General features: G+C 42.6%; 1 protein-coding gene across 3 annotated transcripts in view; it reads right to left on the reverse strand.

The window, feature by feature from the left end:
- tpst1 (tyrosylprotein sulfotransferase 1) overlaps positions 1-14,448 on the reverse strand; it is a 39,866-nt gene extending 25,418 nt beyond the window's left edge. Inside the window, exons 1-3 of one of the 3 annotated variants that reach the window (XM_034528644.1) lie at positions 14,235-14,448; positions 12,562-12,667; positions 847-1,883 (exon numbers count right to left, since the gene is read on the reverse strand). In XM_034528644.1, coding sequence (XP_034384535.1) covers positions 847-1,703 — 857 coding nt within the window. In that variant the 5' untranslated portion in view covers positions 1,704-1,883; positions 12,562-12,667; positions 14,235-14,448. The remainder of the gene's footprint in view (positions 1-846; positions 1,884-12,561; positions 12,668-14,234) is intronic. The other 2 variants (XM_034528645.1, XM_034528646.1) reach the window with 2 other exon arrangements.
- Between the last annotated feature and the right edge of the window lie 3,864 nt (positions 14,449-18,312).

The following is an 18,312-nucleotide window of genomic DNA, read 5'->3' on the forward strand; positions in this document are numbered from 1 at the left end:
TGTGATATATGGGAGACCAAGCTCACCACTTGGAGCTTGTGAGGCTGGGACAAATCACAACTACAGCAACGATTTATCTAACCACCATTACGTCAGCAATGAGCAATTCAATAAATCTGCAGCTGTAGAGGAAACAGAGCAAAAACAAATGAAGCCTGTGCTGCTCATTATCGGCATCAACAGCGACAGCATGACTAATGGGTGCTGATTCAGTGTGTCCTCACTGGTAATAACGAAGTCCCTAAATGACCCTGAAGCAGAGTTTGAACATAGTGCTACAAACAAGGGGTCGTTGACCCCCATTTTACAAGGAAGCGCACTCAACCCTAAAATAAAACAAACAAGGAACAACAAGACGACAATGGAGCTATTCAGTTTAAGTTTGAGGGAAGTGGTTGAATCAAAAAATATATTCTTGAAAAAACAAAAACAATGCAGTGGCTTATGTTCCAATTAAAGAAGTGGTGTCTGGATGTTTGTATCATGGGAAAGTCTCTCCCCAAGCTACAAACCAGTAAGATCATAAAAGTCACAATGGCCATGTTTTACTGTGTGTGACTACGATTACAAAAATTACAGTGTAAAAAAAGAAATGTAAAAGTTCAACCTGACTGGACCAAGCAAGTTTAAATGTGCCATCTAATTAAACAGGGCCATTGATGAGTAACTTTCTGCTACAACCTATTTTTCCTGTGAGACTCAAACTATCACAAAAACACAAGACCTGGTGAAGGTCCATTGGCATCCTTGCTGCAACTACTACCCATCAGAATTTGCAAACCACACAGAGCTTAGGCGAGGGAAAGGGAAAAAGGAAATTTTGCAGGAGCCGTCAGCACTACTTACTTGGAGAGGGACACTCCTCCAGCTTTCCCAATGAGCTCCTCATGGTGGAGGACAGCATCATTCCAAGGAACGTCAAGGAACTTTAGCAGTGTCTTCATCCATTTCTCAGGATGAAGGACCAACTGTTCGTAGTGCACAGGCAGGCATTTGTCCGCTGCCTCCAGACACTGAGTGTACATGGTCTCTATGGCCCGGTTCCACTTGGTCAAGCAGTCCCGGTAGCTGCCTAGGTCAAAGCCGGCGATTGTTACCTTCCTTGAGATCATTGAGTGGACTGAAGCCCGGCCGTCACGAATCATGAGTATAAACTTGGCACGGGGAAAGATCTTGGCCAGGTAGGAGAGCGACTTCAAAGCAAAAGGGTCCTTGTTGCAGAGAAAGTTGGCGGGCTCCCCATGTTTGACAATTATTTCCAGCAGGAAGGCCTGCATGGCAGCGTCCAGCACCTCATCCGTCACACCGGCCTCGTCCAGGCGCATCTTCTCCCTGCCCGAGCGGCTCCACATCTGCTTCATGGCCAGGATACGAGGGATTACGCGGGTTTCTTCGCCACAGCGCACTTCGGGGTGGGCGTCCAGCATGGCTCGCATTAGCGTGGTCCCACTGCGGGGCACCCCACCGATGAAGATGAGTGGCATGTCTTTGTTGTAAACAAAAGGTGTGCTAAGATTCTGGCCGGTCCGTAAGGTGGTGCGCATGCTGCCTCCCAGGGCCGATAGAGGCAGCATCCCGCCCAACTGGCTGTGCTCTTCGATGCGATGGTGGCACTCCATGGCATGGCGGCCCAGGTAGAAGACCGTGACCGAGCTGATAACCAGACACGCCACCAGCAAGTTCTGTTTCAGCTTGCCAATCATTTTGCAGGCCACAGGCGGGAGAGGACAATATCACCACAGGGGCAATTTAGGGGCAGGGATGGGGAAAAGGAACCAAAGGCGCAATCAAGGTTCCCACCCTTTATGGTTGTTTGCTGGGAACCGGGCATGGATCAAGCTCCCTGGTGTACAGCAGCCGTTGAGTCCCCAGCTCCATGAGGCCTGGATTGTTGCACAAAACAAAATTAAGTTAGTTCTGATTAGACACCAGGGCAACATTCCTCAAGCAAAGTTAAAGACAAAATATAATTTTATAAGCAATATTTTAAAATGAAGACCGATGTCTGGAATCAAATGCATCTCCAAACGATTCTACAGAAGGTAAATTGGTCAAGGAGAGTGATCGCCTCGTTCTCTTTTGATCTTAAGCCAACAGTACTGTTACATTTGACTTTGCACAGTTTTGAAACAAACTTGACACAAAAGTGCTTCAAACACAATTGTGACAATGAAGTTGCTGCCAGGAAGACTAATGTACTCTCTTTCCCAGGCGTTTTATGAAGAGTTAGTAGACAGAACTCAATGTCCACTAAAGGATAATCGACCTTGACTGCTTATGAGAAAGCAAGGACACAGAACCAAGGATAGCTCTATTTTTATCTTGTTAGATATCACTCGGGCTTTGATTCTCAGGAAGAGTTATCTTGACACACAAAGTCATCCTGTAGATAGGGCAATATGTACTTGCACACAACAAAACATGCATACATAGAAACATTCATTCGACACACTGTGCTTTGACAACTTTCCCTTTGCGTTGGGTAAGTGCAAGCGAACACTACAGCTTGTTTGTTAAAGGGTTTTCTTTGTGCAGGCCTTGAAGTCAGTCCCCCCTCCTGAACAAACGGCCTAGCACATTTTTCCTTTATAAATACCAGTTTATGTATGCAAAATGGCATATGCATTGTTTTTACAGTTGGCCACACACACACACCTAACAGTCCAGTTACCTTCTGTCGTCTACTGTCTATTTACGCATGCTCCACATCATCATGAGGATGATGGTTTACAAGCTCTGTCAGCATTGTTCTGCAGCAGGGACTGTGGCTTCACTGTGTGACGGGCTGCTGTTCATCACAGCAGAGCAAAGAACCCAGTGCAGCAGACTCCCCCCGGTGTTTGGATGCATGACCATCTGGACGGACCACAACAGAGTGACGAAGACACCGTCCTCTTTGTACTAACTCATTATACTCAATAATCAAGATCAGTGCATGTGGAGGTGTGGTGATCTCAGCATGCCCTCAAACTGTTACTTTTTCCCCACACTGGCTGCCTTCTCCATGTCCTTGTGGAAAAGCCACCCGATCGCAGTACACAGACGTTCTACTTGCGCGCCGAGAGAGCCACAATGCGAGCAGCGGAAAGGAAATGGCGTAAATCCAAACACGCCAGTGACCTGCTTGCCTATCAATCTCTTCTCTCCTCCTTCTCTGCGTCCATCACTGCAGCCAAAAGTTTGTTCTATCAATCCAGAATAGAATCCTCTTCATCCAACCCTAAAAAGCTCTTCTCAATTTTTTCCAACCTCCTTGACCCCCCTGTTCCCCCCCCTCCCTCCACCCTTCTACCAAGCCACTTTGTTGACTACTTTACAAAAAAGATAGACGACATACGCTCTTCATTTACTAATCCATCTTCCTCAACTACACCTCCAGTAACTTCACCTTCTTCCCCCTTGTTTTCCTCTTTTATCCCCCTGTCTCCTAATCAAGTTCTTACCTTGGTAACCTCTGCCCGCCCAACCACCTGCCCCCTTGACCCCATCCCTTCTCACCTTCTCCAGTCCATTGCTCCTGACCTTCTTCCCTTTCTCACCCATCTCATTAACACCTCCCTCTCAACCGGCTGTTTCCCTAACTCTCTGAAGGAGGCAAGAGTCAACCCTCTCCTGAAGAAACCCACTCTCGACCCATCTGAAGTCAACAACTACAGACCTGTCTCTCTCCTTCCCTTCCTCTCCAAAACTCTAGAGCGAGCTATCTTTAACCAAGTCTCCTCCTTTCTTCACTGTAACAACCTTCTAGACCCCCACCAGTCTGGATTCAAGACAGGCCACTCAACAGAGACTGCCCTCCTTGCTGTCTCTGAGCAGCTTCACACTGCTAGAGCAGCCTCTCTCTCCTCTGTCCTCATCCTTCTAGACCTTTCCGCTGCCTTTGACACAGTGAACCACCAGATCCTCTTGTCCTCCCTCCAGGACCTGGGTATCTCAGGCACCGCGCTCTCACTCTTCTCATCCTATCTCACCGACCGCTCTTACCGGGTAACCTGGAGAGGATCTGTGTCTGAGCCTTGTCCTCTGACTACCGGGGTCCCTCAAGGTTCAGTCCTTGGTCCTCTTCTCTTCTCTCTGTACACCAACTCTCTTGGCTCTGTCATTCGCTCGCATGGCTTCACCTACCACAGCTATGCTGACGACACCCAACTGATCCTCTCGTTTCCCCAATCTGAAGCACGGGTAGCAGCACGAATCTCTGCCTGTCTGACCGACATCTCTCAGTGGATGTCCGCACACCACCTGAATCCAGGAAAAGGCTCTCCCACCCACGACCTATCTATTAACTTCAACGACTCAGTGCTGGTTCCGACTCCGACTGCCAGGAACCTCGGAGTGACGCTCGACAGTCAACTCTCCCTGACTGCCAACATTGCCGCAATAACACGCTCCTGTAGGTACATGCTGTACAACATCAGGAGAATCCGACCCCTTCTCACTCAGAAGGCGGCACAGGTTCTGGTCCAGGCCCTGGTCATCTCACGGCTGGACTATTGCAACTCCCTCTTGGCAGGTCTTCCTGCTAATGCCATTCGACCTCTACAGCTCATCCAGAATGCAGCTGCTCGACTGGTCTTCAACCGACCGAAATTTACCCACACTACTCCGCTCCCTTCACTGGTTACCGGTGGCCGCCCGCATCCGCTTCAAAACACTGGTACTTGCGTACCGTGCTGCGAACAGATCGGGTCCGGTCTACATCCAGGACATGGTCAAACCGTACACCCCAGCCCGTTCACTTCGCTCGGCTTCTGCCAATCTGCTTGTAGCTCCTTCACTTCGAGCTAAATCACGACTGTTTGCTGTGCTGGCTCCTCATTGGTGGAACAAGCTCCCCATTGACATCAGGACAGCAGAAAGTCTCTACATCTTCCGTCGCAAACTAAAAACACATCTTTTTCGACTATACCTTGAATAGGTAGCACTTAAATGCCGTAGTAGCACTTAAATGTCCCTTACCGATAGCACTTTAGTAGCACTTAAATGGCACTTATGGATAGTACTTTGTAGTTTGACTTTATTGAAGAAATTGTACTTGCTTGATTCTTGTTGTTCTGAGTTTGGACTCACGGTTTAATGCACTTATTGTAAGTCGCTTTGGATAAAAGCGTCAGCTAAATGACATGTAATGTAATGTAATGTAATGTACTTGTTGAGACAACCTCAGTACCTGTTGCTAACAGCGTATGGATAAGGGTGCCACAGAATTGTGACTTTTGGTTCTACATGACCGGAAAAATATTTAGCATCAGCGGTCTAACAAATAAATAAAATAGACGGACGACGACGGAACAAATAGTTTCCTTTTGACAGAATCTGCCACTCATCCATATTTCAGCAAGCAATACATTTGTGTCTAGCAAAAGCCTATCAAGGTAGACTCACTTCCAGTCATCACTGCCGACCTGATGTTCTTGATCACAGAATGAGGGAAAGAATATTGTAAACGTCTGTGGACACCCAGAACTCAAAAATAAAGACCGGACAAAAAAAACATTGTCTAAACAAGAACACCTCCACCTATCTATGCCAGGATTACGTTATTTTGAGAGTTGATGGAGCAGCTACAATGTCAGCATGTGAGCAGTGAACAATCTGACCTAAAAAAAAAAAGAAGCTTTTATTTATCTTTTTGATTCGTTTATTACGATGAAATCCCAGCAAAATCAGTTTGAATCTAATTTGGGTTGTTGACTAGACCCACCCACCTGACATACAGTCCATATATTCTGCACTGTTTGGGAATCTGTTTTGCCAGATTGGACAGACCACGGGAGGCCAATGCATCCCTCTGCCATCTGTTTACCCCCGTTTCAACTTCTTCTCAGAGGGTTACTCGTACCTAATGAGCCATGGGGCTGTCGTTGCTATTAAGCAAACGCCTTCAACTGTTAACACGTAGTTATACAAGTGAGGAGAATTTCACAACTAAACAGTACTGCTAATTCCTTGCATTAGCCTCCTTGTGAGAGGGAGCTTGTGCAAGACTAAGCTGCAGAGAAATGCTTTAAATGGTACCTCTGCACTGTGACTTAAACATGTACAAAGGATCTTACAGTGCAACATCTAATAAGGAGTACCCCCTGCCCTCCCCCCTTGCCTTTCAGCCCACATACCCAGTCTCACATATCTGTGACTTTTCCTTGGTGATTCAGTGTTAAAGGGAGGGAGGTCATGAATATGCCAGGCTGCCAACACGTTTAGTCTATTAGTGGGAGGACAAGTGGGGCCTGCCGACTCCCCAAGGCTGCAGCAACTGCCCTGGAGGGAAAGTCCACAAGCTGATTCACTTTTGCACTTGGATGCAATAAATCTGGGAGGCAGAGTGCAATTCAGGTCAAGATTCACAGTCTAACCAACTTCTGGGCAGCAACAGCCACTACACAGAATGTTAGACAAGTAACCCAAAAAAATTATGGAGAGGATAATAAATAAAATACAATCTACAGTATTGAACAGAACAGGCATAGAAAGGAAGCACAAGCAGGAGAGTACTTGTACATGAGAAATAAAGCGAAGAAAAGTGAGAAAGAACCCTTTTCTTTCTCACTTTTCTGGTGGAATGTGAGAACTACAACAACAGATGAGTCATTGGCATTACCACAGGCCAGTCAAGTCGATCATTTCTGACTTTCAATCTTCATAAACAGATAACTGCTGTAAAGTAACTGAAAGGAAGTGTAGAAAACAAGGGTGATTTCACAATATAGACAATAAGATATTTTGCATAAAACCTCTGTATCTCACCCTTCTGGATGACTCAGACCAGTGTCATGTAGCATCTTCCACTGGAGCTGAATTGTGTTTGTGTTCAATTAATTGAGGCTCTTCTCTTCTGTTATTGATATTGTAACTTGCAGGATAATTTTTTTTCCCCCATTGATCTGTTATGGGAAGCAGTGTAGGCTGAGGCTGCTCTCCATGGAGCAACGGTGAAACCAAACCACATCAACACTTAATAACTCTTCACCTTGCCAAGCTCTGGTGTGAGAGCTCTGTGAGATACCCGTAAAGAGAAAATAACAGCGGGATTCCTCTTGCTACTATTTCTGCTGTGAAATAAATGGCTTGATAAGAATGCAAGCCAGGTCAAAAGGTTTCTCTGATTAGCCGTTCTAGTCAGTGAATGACCACTCCGTCTAGCATGAATTACAACGTTCCACAGAGACAGGGGTCATCACAGGGGTCCTGCTTGTGCACCCCTGGTCTCGGACTGCCATCCTCATACTGACAAATAGGCCATCCTTTATCACTCATCCAATCACATCTTTGAAGTAGTACATTCCTGAAAGTCCACCCCACTACAGGATCAATCAGCTGGACTGTGGCCATTACCCCATCTACAACCTGTGCCACTAAGGCTCCGTCATGAATCATATGCTACGAACAAACCCAATCAACCTCCAGCTGGATCGTAAGACAGGGATAATACATGTTTCTGGTTCTGAAAGCCACAGCGGAAGTGCCATAGCACCTTTTTTCTGAGCACCACCACCTTCCCCCTCCAATTGTTCTCAATGAGTCCGCTCATGCAGCCACCGAGCGCTCCGGCGTTTCTTTGCGGCCGCTCTGAGCTCTTAAGGCTGTCAGATCGAGTGGTGAGAATCTGATTCACACAAAGTATGTAGCTGAGATCCTCCGTTTGGTGCTCATGGTTGAAAAACGATGGAAAGAATATAGACAGTAATCTAAATAAATTACACAAGGCAAAGGGTGGTGCTAGTCTATCATATAATGATGGTTAGTGTTGATATGTTGTCATAGAAACAGCGAATGCCATGTGACCAGCCGCTTTTCTGCAAGAAAAAGGCATTATATGGAGTCAGGCCCTTAAAATTACTTTTTTTAAAAAGGCAGCAGGGGGCGAACTCCTGTGGTGCAAAAAGTCTGGTTGTATAATAGTCTATGAGAAGATGTCTCTACTTCTCTCTTGATTTATTCCCTCAGTAAACATGAGTCTATGGTCTCAATCTCTAGTTTCAAGTCATCTTCAATACAACATGATGTTTATTTAGTAAATCATGGGTTATTTAGAGTCAAACAGACCATAAAGCAGTATGATTCAGGGCGGGGCTACAAGGTGACTCACGGCTAGTCTGGGGGTTGTCTGTTTTCTGCATACAGCGTTAACCCTTTCAGTGCGTTTTCAGTTTATTAAAGTTAACCGTAATGGTTTGTAGTCGCTTAAAAATATTTTACTCAACATTCCGTTGTCCTAAGCGCCATCCTCTCGTGTCACTTCTGGTTGCAGAAAACGAGGATGGCAAACTCAAGGCTTCAAAACGGTCATTAACAAATCCATGAGTGACATCAAAGTGACTTCATTCATTTAAAATACACAGTCTATGTTCCAGGTAAGAGAGACTAATTGCAGCCGAGTAAAGTCATGATTCTGCCGGCATGTTCAAGTTAATCCAAAGGTGTGATTGTCTGCTTCCTTACATGATACTGTTCATCTGCATCAAAGCATTATCTGTAGGCATCACAGATCAAATAAACTAGGAATGAAGGCAAATACAGTTGTCGTCCTCCTCCATTATTAGAAAAACCTTGTGTCAACCTTGGGTTCCCAGGGGATTGTATTTGATTGTGCACCTGTAACACTGTTTACCACCTACAGGCCTGGTCTTCATGTTCCCAGTGCATAATGTGCAATCAAAGCCGAGACAAAAATCCTGCCCCTTCACAAGATGCAGGTCCTTTAATGCTTGTTCAATCATTGAGCCTGTAGTGGTGGGAAAATATTGGTCTTATTTGAGTTGTACTATATTCACACACCATGAAATCACAAGCAAAAGATGAGGAAGGGGGAAAGACTCAATGGTTAAATATCATAGACTGCTTGCTTTACTGAGATTCTCTAACGGCATGATTACCTCGTTTAGAACCATAAAGAACATTAACAAATTGCTATGCTCTGACTTGGACTAGGAAACCATTTTCTATACATCAATCTGCAAATGATACAAATAAAAATTCACGAGTTCATTCATCGTTTACGAGTGTGGGTAAACAGCATGTCTTATACGGAACTCAAATATCACATTACAGGCAGTTCCATTTGTTAGCTTAGTTGAAAGGTCAGCATTTGCAAAAAACATTAATTGCATAGTTTCAAGTTCTGCCTCAAACAAGAGCCTCTTAGTTGGGTGTGCCAGCGTGATAATGCACATCCATTCCATGGGCAACTCTCACAAATCCCACAGGAATGACAACTGTCATGTGTTATCACAAAATAAGGACTGCAACCAGAAGCTTGTAATTATGATATGAAGCAACCAGGTATGTGGAGAATATTTAGAACCAGTTAGGCATGTTGGTTTATAAAAAATAAAAATAAAAAAGTGGTGAATTCAGTCTGTATGGTTCATTTAAAAAGAGGAAGCTTCGGCGCCCTAAGGCTGACCCGAATGTGAATATTCACAACAAGCGTTCCTGGGTGATTTGCCGTCTAACCTCACAAGGTTGCAGATGTGCAGTCTGTCTCCATACTGCCTCTGCAGAACCATCCTGCTTCTCCTATCGTGAATTGGTTCAACTGTCACTCCCCCACTCGAAAACAACTCACTGTGCATCAATGTCAGCCCATGTCTTACACGTGCACATGCAGTTCACACAGGAAGTCACACAAGTTTACAACACAGCCATCCTGCATGCATTGGAATATGTTTGTTTCAATATTCCCCGTTAACGTAATGCAACACTCAGCAAATCAACTTCTCCTATGTGTGGCAGTTGAGAACCTAGCAGCTAGAGATAGATATATAATCTTTACCCACAATGCAAGTGTTAAACAGTGAATGACACATCACTCATCCGTAAAGTGACCGGCTGACAAACACACTAATACAGTAAATCTGCCAATGACTAGAGAGTGTGTACGTTTGTTATGGGGAGGACAGGTGTCTATGTACTGAGTGGGCAGCCTTTAATAGTATGAATACTATTTGAAAAGGCAGTCAGACACATTCCGGGCTGCCATGGATCATCAGAGTGGGAGTGTTACTCTGGAAACTGTTTTTAATTCTGATTTGTGGTTGTTTTTAGCCTACAGTATTTACAAGAAATCTGACATTCTTCAATGCCGATTATAATAAACCATACCGAATTGTGTTTGTTATTTCTCAAATTTTATGGATGAAATCTGGGAGACAAAACTCGCTTGATATAGGTATCGAAATGAACATCATTTGTGTGTGTTGTTAGAGCTGTAGCAATCTTAGATTATTTCTAAGAATTGCCCCAGCCCCAATTGTAATTACAAACGCTGCAACTACTCAAATTACGGTGATCTAAATAGCTGGACAAATACAATTTAAGAACAGTATTCCTATAATATTAAACACAACTGTATTTATCATGTTTAGCTTTGTTATTGCTATGAAGCCAACCAAACCTGGATTTTTGAGGCCTATAGCGATATCAATATTTGGATAATAAAATCTGACATCAATACATATCAGCTGATGGTAGTTTTTTGTATGTAAACATAACATTCTTGCAGAATCCTTAGATTGTTTAAGAATTGTGACCAAGACAGTGTCAGCTCTCTTTGGTTGATAAATGTAACCTCCAATAATTGTGTAATTCTGTTAAAACGATGTCTTGTTACTTATGGGGAAATACCCATTACAATTTATCTGCAGTAAAGAAATCTCCTCTCTACTGCACTCCTCTTCCATAATATTTTGGACATTACCGTTTTTTGGTTGTGCCAGGGCCGAACGGTACCTGGCACTGAAGGTGCGAGGAAGCTATTATTTTTGTAGAGATCATCATGGACCGATCACCAAAGTGCAGCTCCCTGCCAACAGGAAGTTAGCCTGTCTACACATGACATGCAATTACATGTAATTAGTGTAATAATTAGTGGGTTCTCTAGAGCCACATAGTGGACACAGGAAGTGGCAAAGAATCAGCATGAAGTCATTTCAAGGAATGATTTATGGAAGGGCAAAGATGAATCTGTCAATTAGGGGTGGAGGGTGGCACATGTACAGAAAGTACATCGGCATGAGTTTGACTATACTGTGTTGACCGATTGGCTGTTGATTGAAACGGGACATTTCTCTCCTGATCAGCCATGGCCAAGGACCAGCCAATCAGTTTAACATGTCTAGCCTGTCCTATTTATACATGCATAGTTTAACGTCAGCACACAGTATAGCAGACCTTCGTCACAACTGAAAGTCCAAATAGGACCAAACTTAAAAACATGTGGAACACTTAACCAAATCAGACAGTAATTATGCTGCAATTCATTCCCATGCATGCAGTAAACACAGTGGCACGGAGCTACACAGCGAACGATAACGGAGGTTGCGTTAACTTGCATGTTGCATTCAAGCTCGTTCCAGTAAAAATTCATATTGTACAAAATAAAAACGCAATAATGATCTGTTCAACTTGTGCTGACCCATGCCCTAGGTGTCACTGTTCAGTTCTATGTTTCAGGTGCTGATTGGCGTGTCGTCAGACAGTATGAGCCACACCTGAGCCGGAGTGGCCTGGCCATAAGAAAGCCCTCTGCATTTGGCTCGATCTCGCTGGGGGAAGACATCCGGTGTTTCGCTGACCTTGACACCATTGCTGCCTGATCTTTTGTTTTGTATTTTGATGCACTGCCACACACCCATACATGCACTGCACTACTTTTAACTGATACCTCCACTTTTCATTGATTTGACTGGTGTTGTTAAAAATAAATAGCTTTTGTTAGCAGGCCGCTCGTTTGTCTCCCTGTTGGTTGCTGCCTTTGAGCCGGGTCGTGACAAACTTGAATAAATCTTTTGTTTTATGTTGACAGTAAGATTAAATGTATAACATAGGGGAATTATTATCAGTCTCACATTAGCTCTTATAATAAAAAATGCTTTATTTAATCTATTCTGAAAATAGTTGATGATTTTCTGTCATTTAACCAATTCATTGTGACGTCAATATATTGGAAAATGAGGCCAGACTCATTTGTGATGTTTGTGCAATGTGTTTCAATGTTGGCAATCCTTTACAGGAAACTAACCCACTGAACATCAATGGTGAAATGATTAGCCTCATCTTTTTTTATATTACAATAGAAATATGCTATTAACCTTTTATTCTATAATAAATAAAATGATATATATATATATATATATATATATATATATATATATATATATATATATATATATATATATATATATATATATATAGAAAGAAAGCATTTGCTTTCACACATGCATACATACATTCAAAAATGGATTGATTTCTGCAAGAATGATTCTGACTTAGTAGAAAGGATTTGTCAGCAGAGGATTGCGAATGAAGAGGACAACTCACATGAAAGACAAAAATAAAACAGTAACAACAAGGTTCCTGCAAAACAGAATTGAAAAAATATATTGTTCTTTTTTTTAAGCCGAGTTAACGCCTAGGTTATGACTCCCTGTAGCTTTCAATATCTAATATAAGTCTGAATTATCACACCTTTCTATTAATTTCAAGATATATCTCAAACATAATGGGCATTATCGATATCATACAATCTAAAGTGTGAAGGCACGATTATTAGCATCTTACCTTGGAGCAAACACTGTTTCAGTTGATCTTTGATGGATAGCTTTGAGTGAGGTCTTCCACACTGTTTAACCCATATCCAACATCAGTCCTCTTCTGGGTTTGGCTTCTGGAAGGTGAAAAATACGACAGTTATCTAAATTTTGAGGATATCTGCTGTCGGACTTGCCGGTTCCATTCAAGCCTGCTGAAGGCTCGACAGGCCTCCTCTGCCTAATTACGGTTGCTAATGAAGCATTGGGACAGTGGGCATTCTAGGGAGGGACATAGCATAGGGTCAACTGAAGGCTCTGTCCTCACCCAGAATCAGTAATCAATCTTTGATCCACCAATCAAGTGCTCCACTGTGAAAAGAATCTCGGCAGGAGACCTACTATTAGCACTCCTATTCTAGGAGGCTTCTTGAATATGGGCCCCCATATCAGTAAGTCCTTAAGCAGCAAACGCCAAACATGGGCCCCGCTCTGCTGTTGAAACACTGGCTGGGCCCAGCAGTTAGGCAGCCGCTTGCCTGAATGCAATAATAGTGATGCAGCAGTGGGTGTTCCTTTCAGAAAAGGAAATGAGAGTAGAAGAGACCTTGAGTCCAACTGATCCAGCTCTGCAGCTGTGGAAGCTGACCCGCTAAGAGCAGCCAGCAATGAGTCAACTGAATTCAGACAGATTTTCCCTCCAGACCACCTGCACACAGCAGATGTGCTGCAGAGGTCTATGCCCCTAGCTGGCCACTGGAAACTGTTACAGTTATGGCTGCTCCAGAGTATTTCTATAAACCTTCAGCCATGTAGGCCTGCATGCTATAATTGACCCCTGCTCAGTCCCTCCAAGTTTAGGAGTGTTTTTCTCCTTCCCAAAGCCCAAAGACTGAGGAGGGATAACAGGGGGGAGAGTGCAGGCGTTCTTCCAATGCTGCACTCACAGGCCAAAACACGTACACAACCCTATCACATTCCATTATATATTTATGCTATGGGCCTGCCTAACCTCAAAACCAAACTATTTAAATACGCCATTTAATAGAGGGTTCATCAGCAAAGCAGCACAGTTCAGACAGTCAGGGCCAGGTTGTTGTGGTCGGTTCAATGTTGCATGCGGACAGGTCGAAACCACCGAGGCTCCGAATGTGCAGCTACCGTGGAGGTTCCGTTGTGTAACGAATGCTGCCTGGACTACGAGGAGAACCTTCTCAGCGGAACGGCATTGAAATGCGTCCTGTACTGTGAAGTAGGCGTACGTCCAGTGGAGAGGGTTGCATCTTCACATTTAAAAAAAAAAAGTTTTAAAAAAAATGTCTCATGGCAGATTTGTCCCTTTACCCCTCCGGGCGACATGTAACGGCCCCCGGGGATCTGTCAACACGACGTTACAATATATATATATATATATATATATATATATATATATATATATATATTTATATTTGTGTGTGTGTGTGTGTGTGTGTGTGCGCGCTTATATAAGCCGTGATAACGCTATTATCCGAGCCTAATGTCTAACACGCCGAACACGAGCAACAATGTCACCCGCATTTGAGAGGAAAACGGACTCTGTTGAGGCAGCGTAGCGGACGTGATACGGGTATTCCGAACAACCCTGCCAAAAATGTGAGTTTGATTGTCGTAGCTGGCGGGCTGAAGGGGCGGAGAGGAGAGAGAGGACATTGCAACAAAACCTACCTAGTTCTGTGGATACAGCGAAGGAGACTCGGGTTTTTCGGTCAGAAAAAGCCTTCACGGAACAGTCCCGCCGTCCTCTCGCGTCACTTTCCTGGCATTTTCTGTGTACACAACAGTACACTCACCGTGTCAGGGGGACAGGCTTGTTGCGCTGCTAGACTGGCGATGATACCAAGCAGCAACTACTTGACTTGTTCTACTGGTGTTGAAAGAGGAGCTGTGATTCGCCTATAATTCAGAGGGGGGAGAGGGGGGGGGGGCGTGTCTGAGCTGCTGATTGGTCAGACGCTGTAGGGCAGAACGATTGTAGATTTAAAAGCACAGTACATTCATAAAGCCTTCTATTTCATTTTCAGCAAGCAAGCAATTATCAATTAAACTTAAATAATTCCTTCTGTAAATATTGATTTTAATACATTTTATAATGCATCAGTAGGCTAATGATCTAAATACATAAAAGTCTAAAATATGAATAACAATGAGGTTCAAACCCAAAATATGTACAATATAAACAAAAAATACAAACAGTAGGGATACATCTATAGGTGGGATTGCATATCGATAGGCCTGTGTACAGTATCAGATCTGAAGTAGCCTATATATGATGTAAGAGTGCATGTTAGTACAGAATGTTTATTATTTCCACAATATTTTATTTAATTTCCCCTTAATTAACATCATGTCCCATTTTATCACTTGAGTCAGTTGTAAGGAGTTTAGTTGTAATGATAAAACAAAATAGTGTGTGAGCTGGCTCACACAATTACAAGAAATATGTTGGACACCAAGATCCTCCCTCTTGCCTCACACAACATTTGGCCTACTTCTTACACTGAGTGGCTGTAGCCATGAGTTTGAAATGTTATCATTTGATTTTTGCAAGTCTGAGGTTAACCTCAGGTATTATTCCCTGCCTACATAACCAATGCCACAAAACTGTGAATTGCACACGTCAATTTATTTAACTGGTGTGATTTTATAGTAAAAAATTCCATTGACACAAATTTTCATTAAAAGACGCTTATGTTCGCTTATGAGAGCCCATGTGGAATTGTAAGCTTTTGTCCATTTTGGGGGGGAATTATTACAGGACTGTATACAGTAAATTAATAAAACAGTTACAAACATGGTTGCATTAATCTTATTGGGCTCTGGAGAAAAAGTAACCTGCTTGGCTCCAAACAAAGATATAGATTGAAGATTGCTTTTCTGTTTTGGAAATATCTCTTATGGCGGTGGAAGCTTTGAAGGCAGCGACAGAGAAAAGATGGCCGGTGATCAGTTATCCCATTATGGTGGATGCTCTGGTTTCAGTCACATGGAACGGTCATATGAGACCATCACTCAGCGTCCCCAGCAAACAAATATTAGAGTTTGTGAGGTGTTTGAAGGCTTTGATACTGATACTTACGTACATTTTAGAATGGACTTCCAGAAATTCAGCTTATTAAATGTAGACTTGTCGTTTATTCTGTACACATAACATCTATTGCTTCTGTCCATCCCGGGAGAGGGATCCTCCTCTATTGCTCTCCTGAAGGTGTCTTCCCTTTTTTCCCTGTGAAAGGGTTTATTTGTTTTTTAAAAAGTTTTTCCTGATCCAATGTGAGGTCCTGGGGCAGGGATGTTGTATGTGTACAGATTGTAAAGCCCCCAAATTTGTAATTTGTGATGTTGGGCTATACAAAACAAACCCAATTGAATTGAAAGACAAAAACTACTTTTGTTTCCCTCCAAATTAATTATGACATAGTAGCATTTAAACATTATGGCCCCCTGAAACGTTTCCATCCGTTTTGCCTTTTTTCATTTACACACATATATATATATATATATATATATATATATATATATATATATATATATATATATATATATGTTGTGTGTGTGTGTACACACACACACACAACATTATTTACCTAAAGAAATAGTGCAATAAAACAAAAAAGGATCTTGCAGCTGTGGTCAAGCAAAAACCTCCAGCAAATAGCTTGACAGTCAATGGACAGTTGACACCTTTAGGCCACTAAATGAGATGCTCAGTGTCAGAGTTGATTGCAATAACATTGAGGAGTTTAGTTCCGATTATATTGTTGGGACAACCCACCTATTTACCACAAGATTCATTTACAGCTGAGCACCAACAATGCAACAATGCACAGTGTGGAAATGAGTGCTGGCCGCATTTCTTTGAGATGTGGGCAGCAGGCATTTTATACCACTGCAGATTTATTCCCCTAAATCTGAGATTCCCCCTCATTCAAGGTGGTATATAACTTCTGTCTGTAGAGGTAGATGAGGGCAAAAAAAGCTGCTGCCAAAATTAAAACCCCCTGGAGACAAGAGACTCAAGGGTCTGCTTGAGTCTGAGAACGGATGGGAGTCATGAGAAAATGGGAGGAAATGTGTGGTGTCCAACAATGCCCATCTCCTCTGGGAGGAGGTCCATAGGTCAAGCTTTTGAGGTTATAAATCACTTTTAGAACAGTCGTGCAAATGAGCAGCACTGACCAAATAGTTTGTAACTTGGCTTCAACAAAATATAACCCTTGTGCCTCACTTAAAAAGAGAAGTTGCTCTAGTGTCGTTAGAGGACAACAAATGTCAGTGTCAAAAAACTTCCATAAAAAATATTATATACTGATTCAATTTTCACTTTCACTAAATTATTTAAAACATCTGTCCGGATCATAACTACCAAATATTCATTACATTTCATAATTGCAACACTTTAAAAGCCAGCAAGGTTTGTTTCTATAATGCCATTGTTGTCTTTTTTGCATTCATTTCTTTGTTTGTCACTGCAGTATGCGCACACTGCACCTCGACGGCCATGAGCACATCGATGGCTATGAGCTGGCCAGTTAGGCACATACACAGTCACAGACATGCACTAAAAGGTACTGGGGGACTGTGGCTCTGTGTTATAGGATCGGTTCAATCCTCGGCTACACTGATCAATTTGGGACACACACAGATGGAGAGTGACGTCATTCTCTTCTCAGGTAGACATTACTCAGATATGTTTGTGCATAGCAAATAGTTATTTAATGCTATATTAATGCTCTGACTAGTGCATAGAGACGTTTTAAAACAGGGAAAACAAAATTAAATAAAAACAAACTTCATTCTTCATTAATAATCCTGTACATTTCCCCACTTCAGGACTAATAAAGGATCATCTTATCTTATCTAAATATTTTTGACTGACTTATCACTGACACCTTCTAAATATTAACGTTACAAGCTTATCATTTTTACATTATTCAACAGAGAAACAAAAATATTTAGCTCTATGTAATCAGACTAATTTCCCGACCGTGTATGGATAGCAATTTTGGTTAGCAATTTTGCACGAGGAGTTGCTGCATTCATCAAAGCAAACTTAACCTGAGTGGAAGATCAGCCCGTTTTCTAGAAAGAATGCAGCCTTGATTGATGGAGTATATTACCGGCCTCGGCCTGAGTTTGTTTGTGGCAGTGTTTTCTGAATGCAGTCCAGATTTTTCTTGGCAGAGATATTTCAAAGAATATGCAACAATGCAATTCTCTAAATGTGTCCTTTTTTTATCTCTGTGTAAATGTGTGATCAAACCAAGCTTACTATTCGATTGCCACATACTTTACCCTGCTCATCAAAAATAAAAACCTTGAAAACTATCAGATGTCCCTTCATCAAATTCATTCACAATTCATTCACGACAACTCCAAAATTGCTGATGAGGCACAGCCACACAGACAACTTGAGAATGCTGATCAGAGCCACTCCAACCACAGCAAATGTGCCACAACACATCACACCCTTCAAATGGATATCATTCTCATAGAACAAGATGAGCAACATAGTCTACAACCATGCTAGAGGCGTTGCACTCTCTAAATGCTAACATTAGCATGCGAACATGCTCACAATAAGAATGCTAAGGCGTTAATGTTGAGCAGGTATGATGGTTGTGTAAGCTTGCTAGCATTGGCTAATTAGCACTATACACACAAAGTATAGCTGAGGCTGATGTCATTAGTTTTGCAGGTATTCTGTCATTAACTAATGGATTAAACAGATTAAGATTTTGCCCTG

This window comes from Cyclopterus lumpus, chromosome 25 (genome assembly GCF_009769545.1).
Source record: "Cyclopterus lumpus isolate fCycLum1 chromosome 25, fCycLum1.pri, whole genome shotgun sequence".
Taxonomy (NCBI): domain Eukaryota; kingdom Metazoa; phylum Chordata; class Actinopteri; order Perciformes; family Cyclopteridae; genus Cyclopterus; species Cyclopterus lumpus.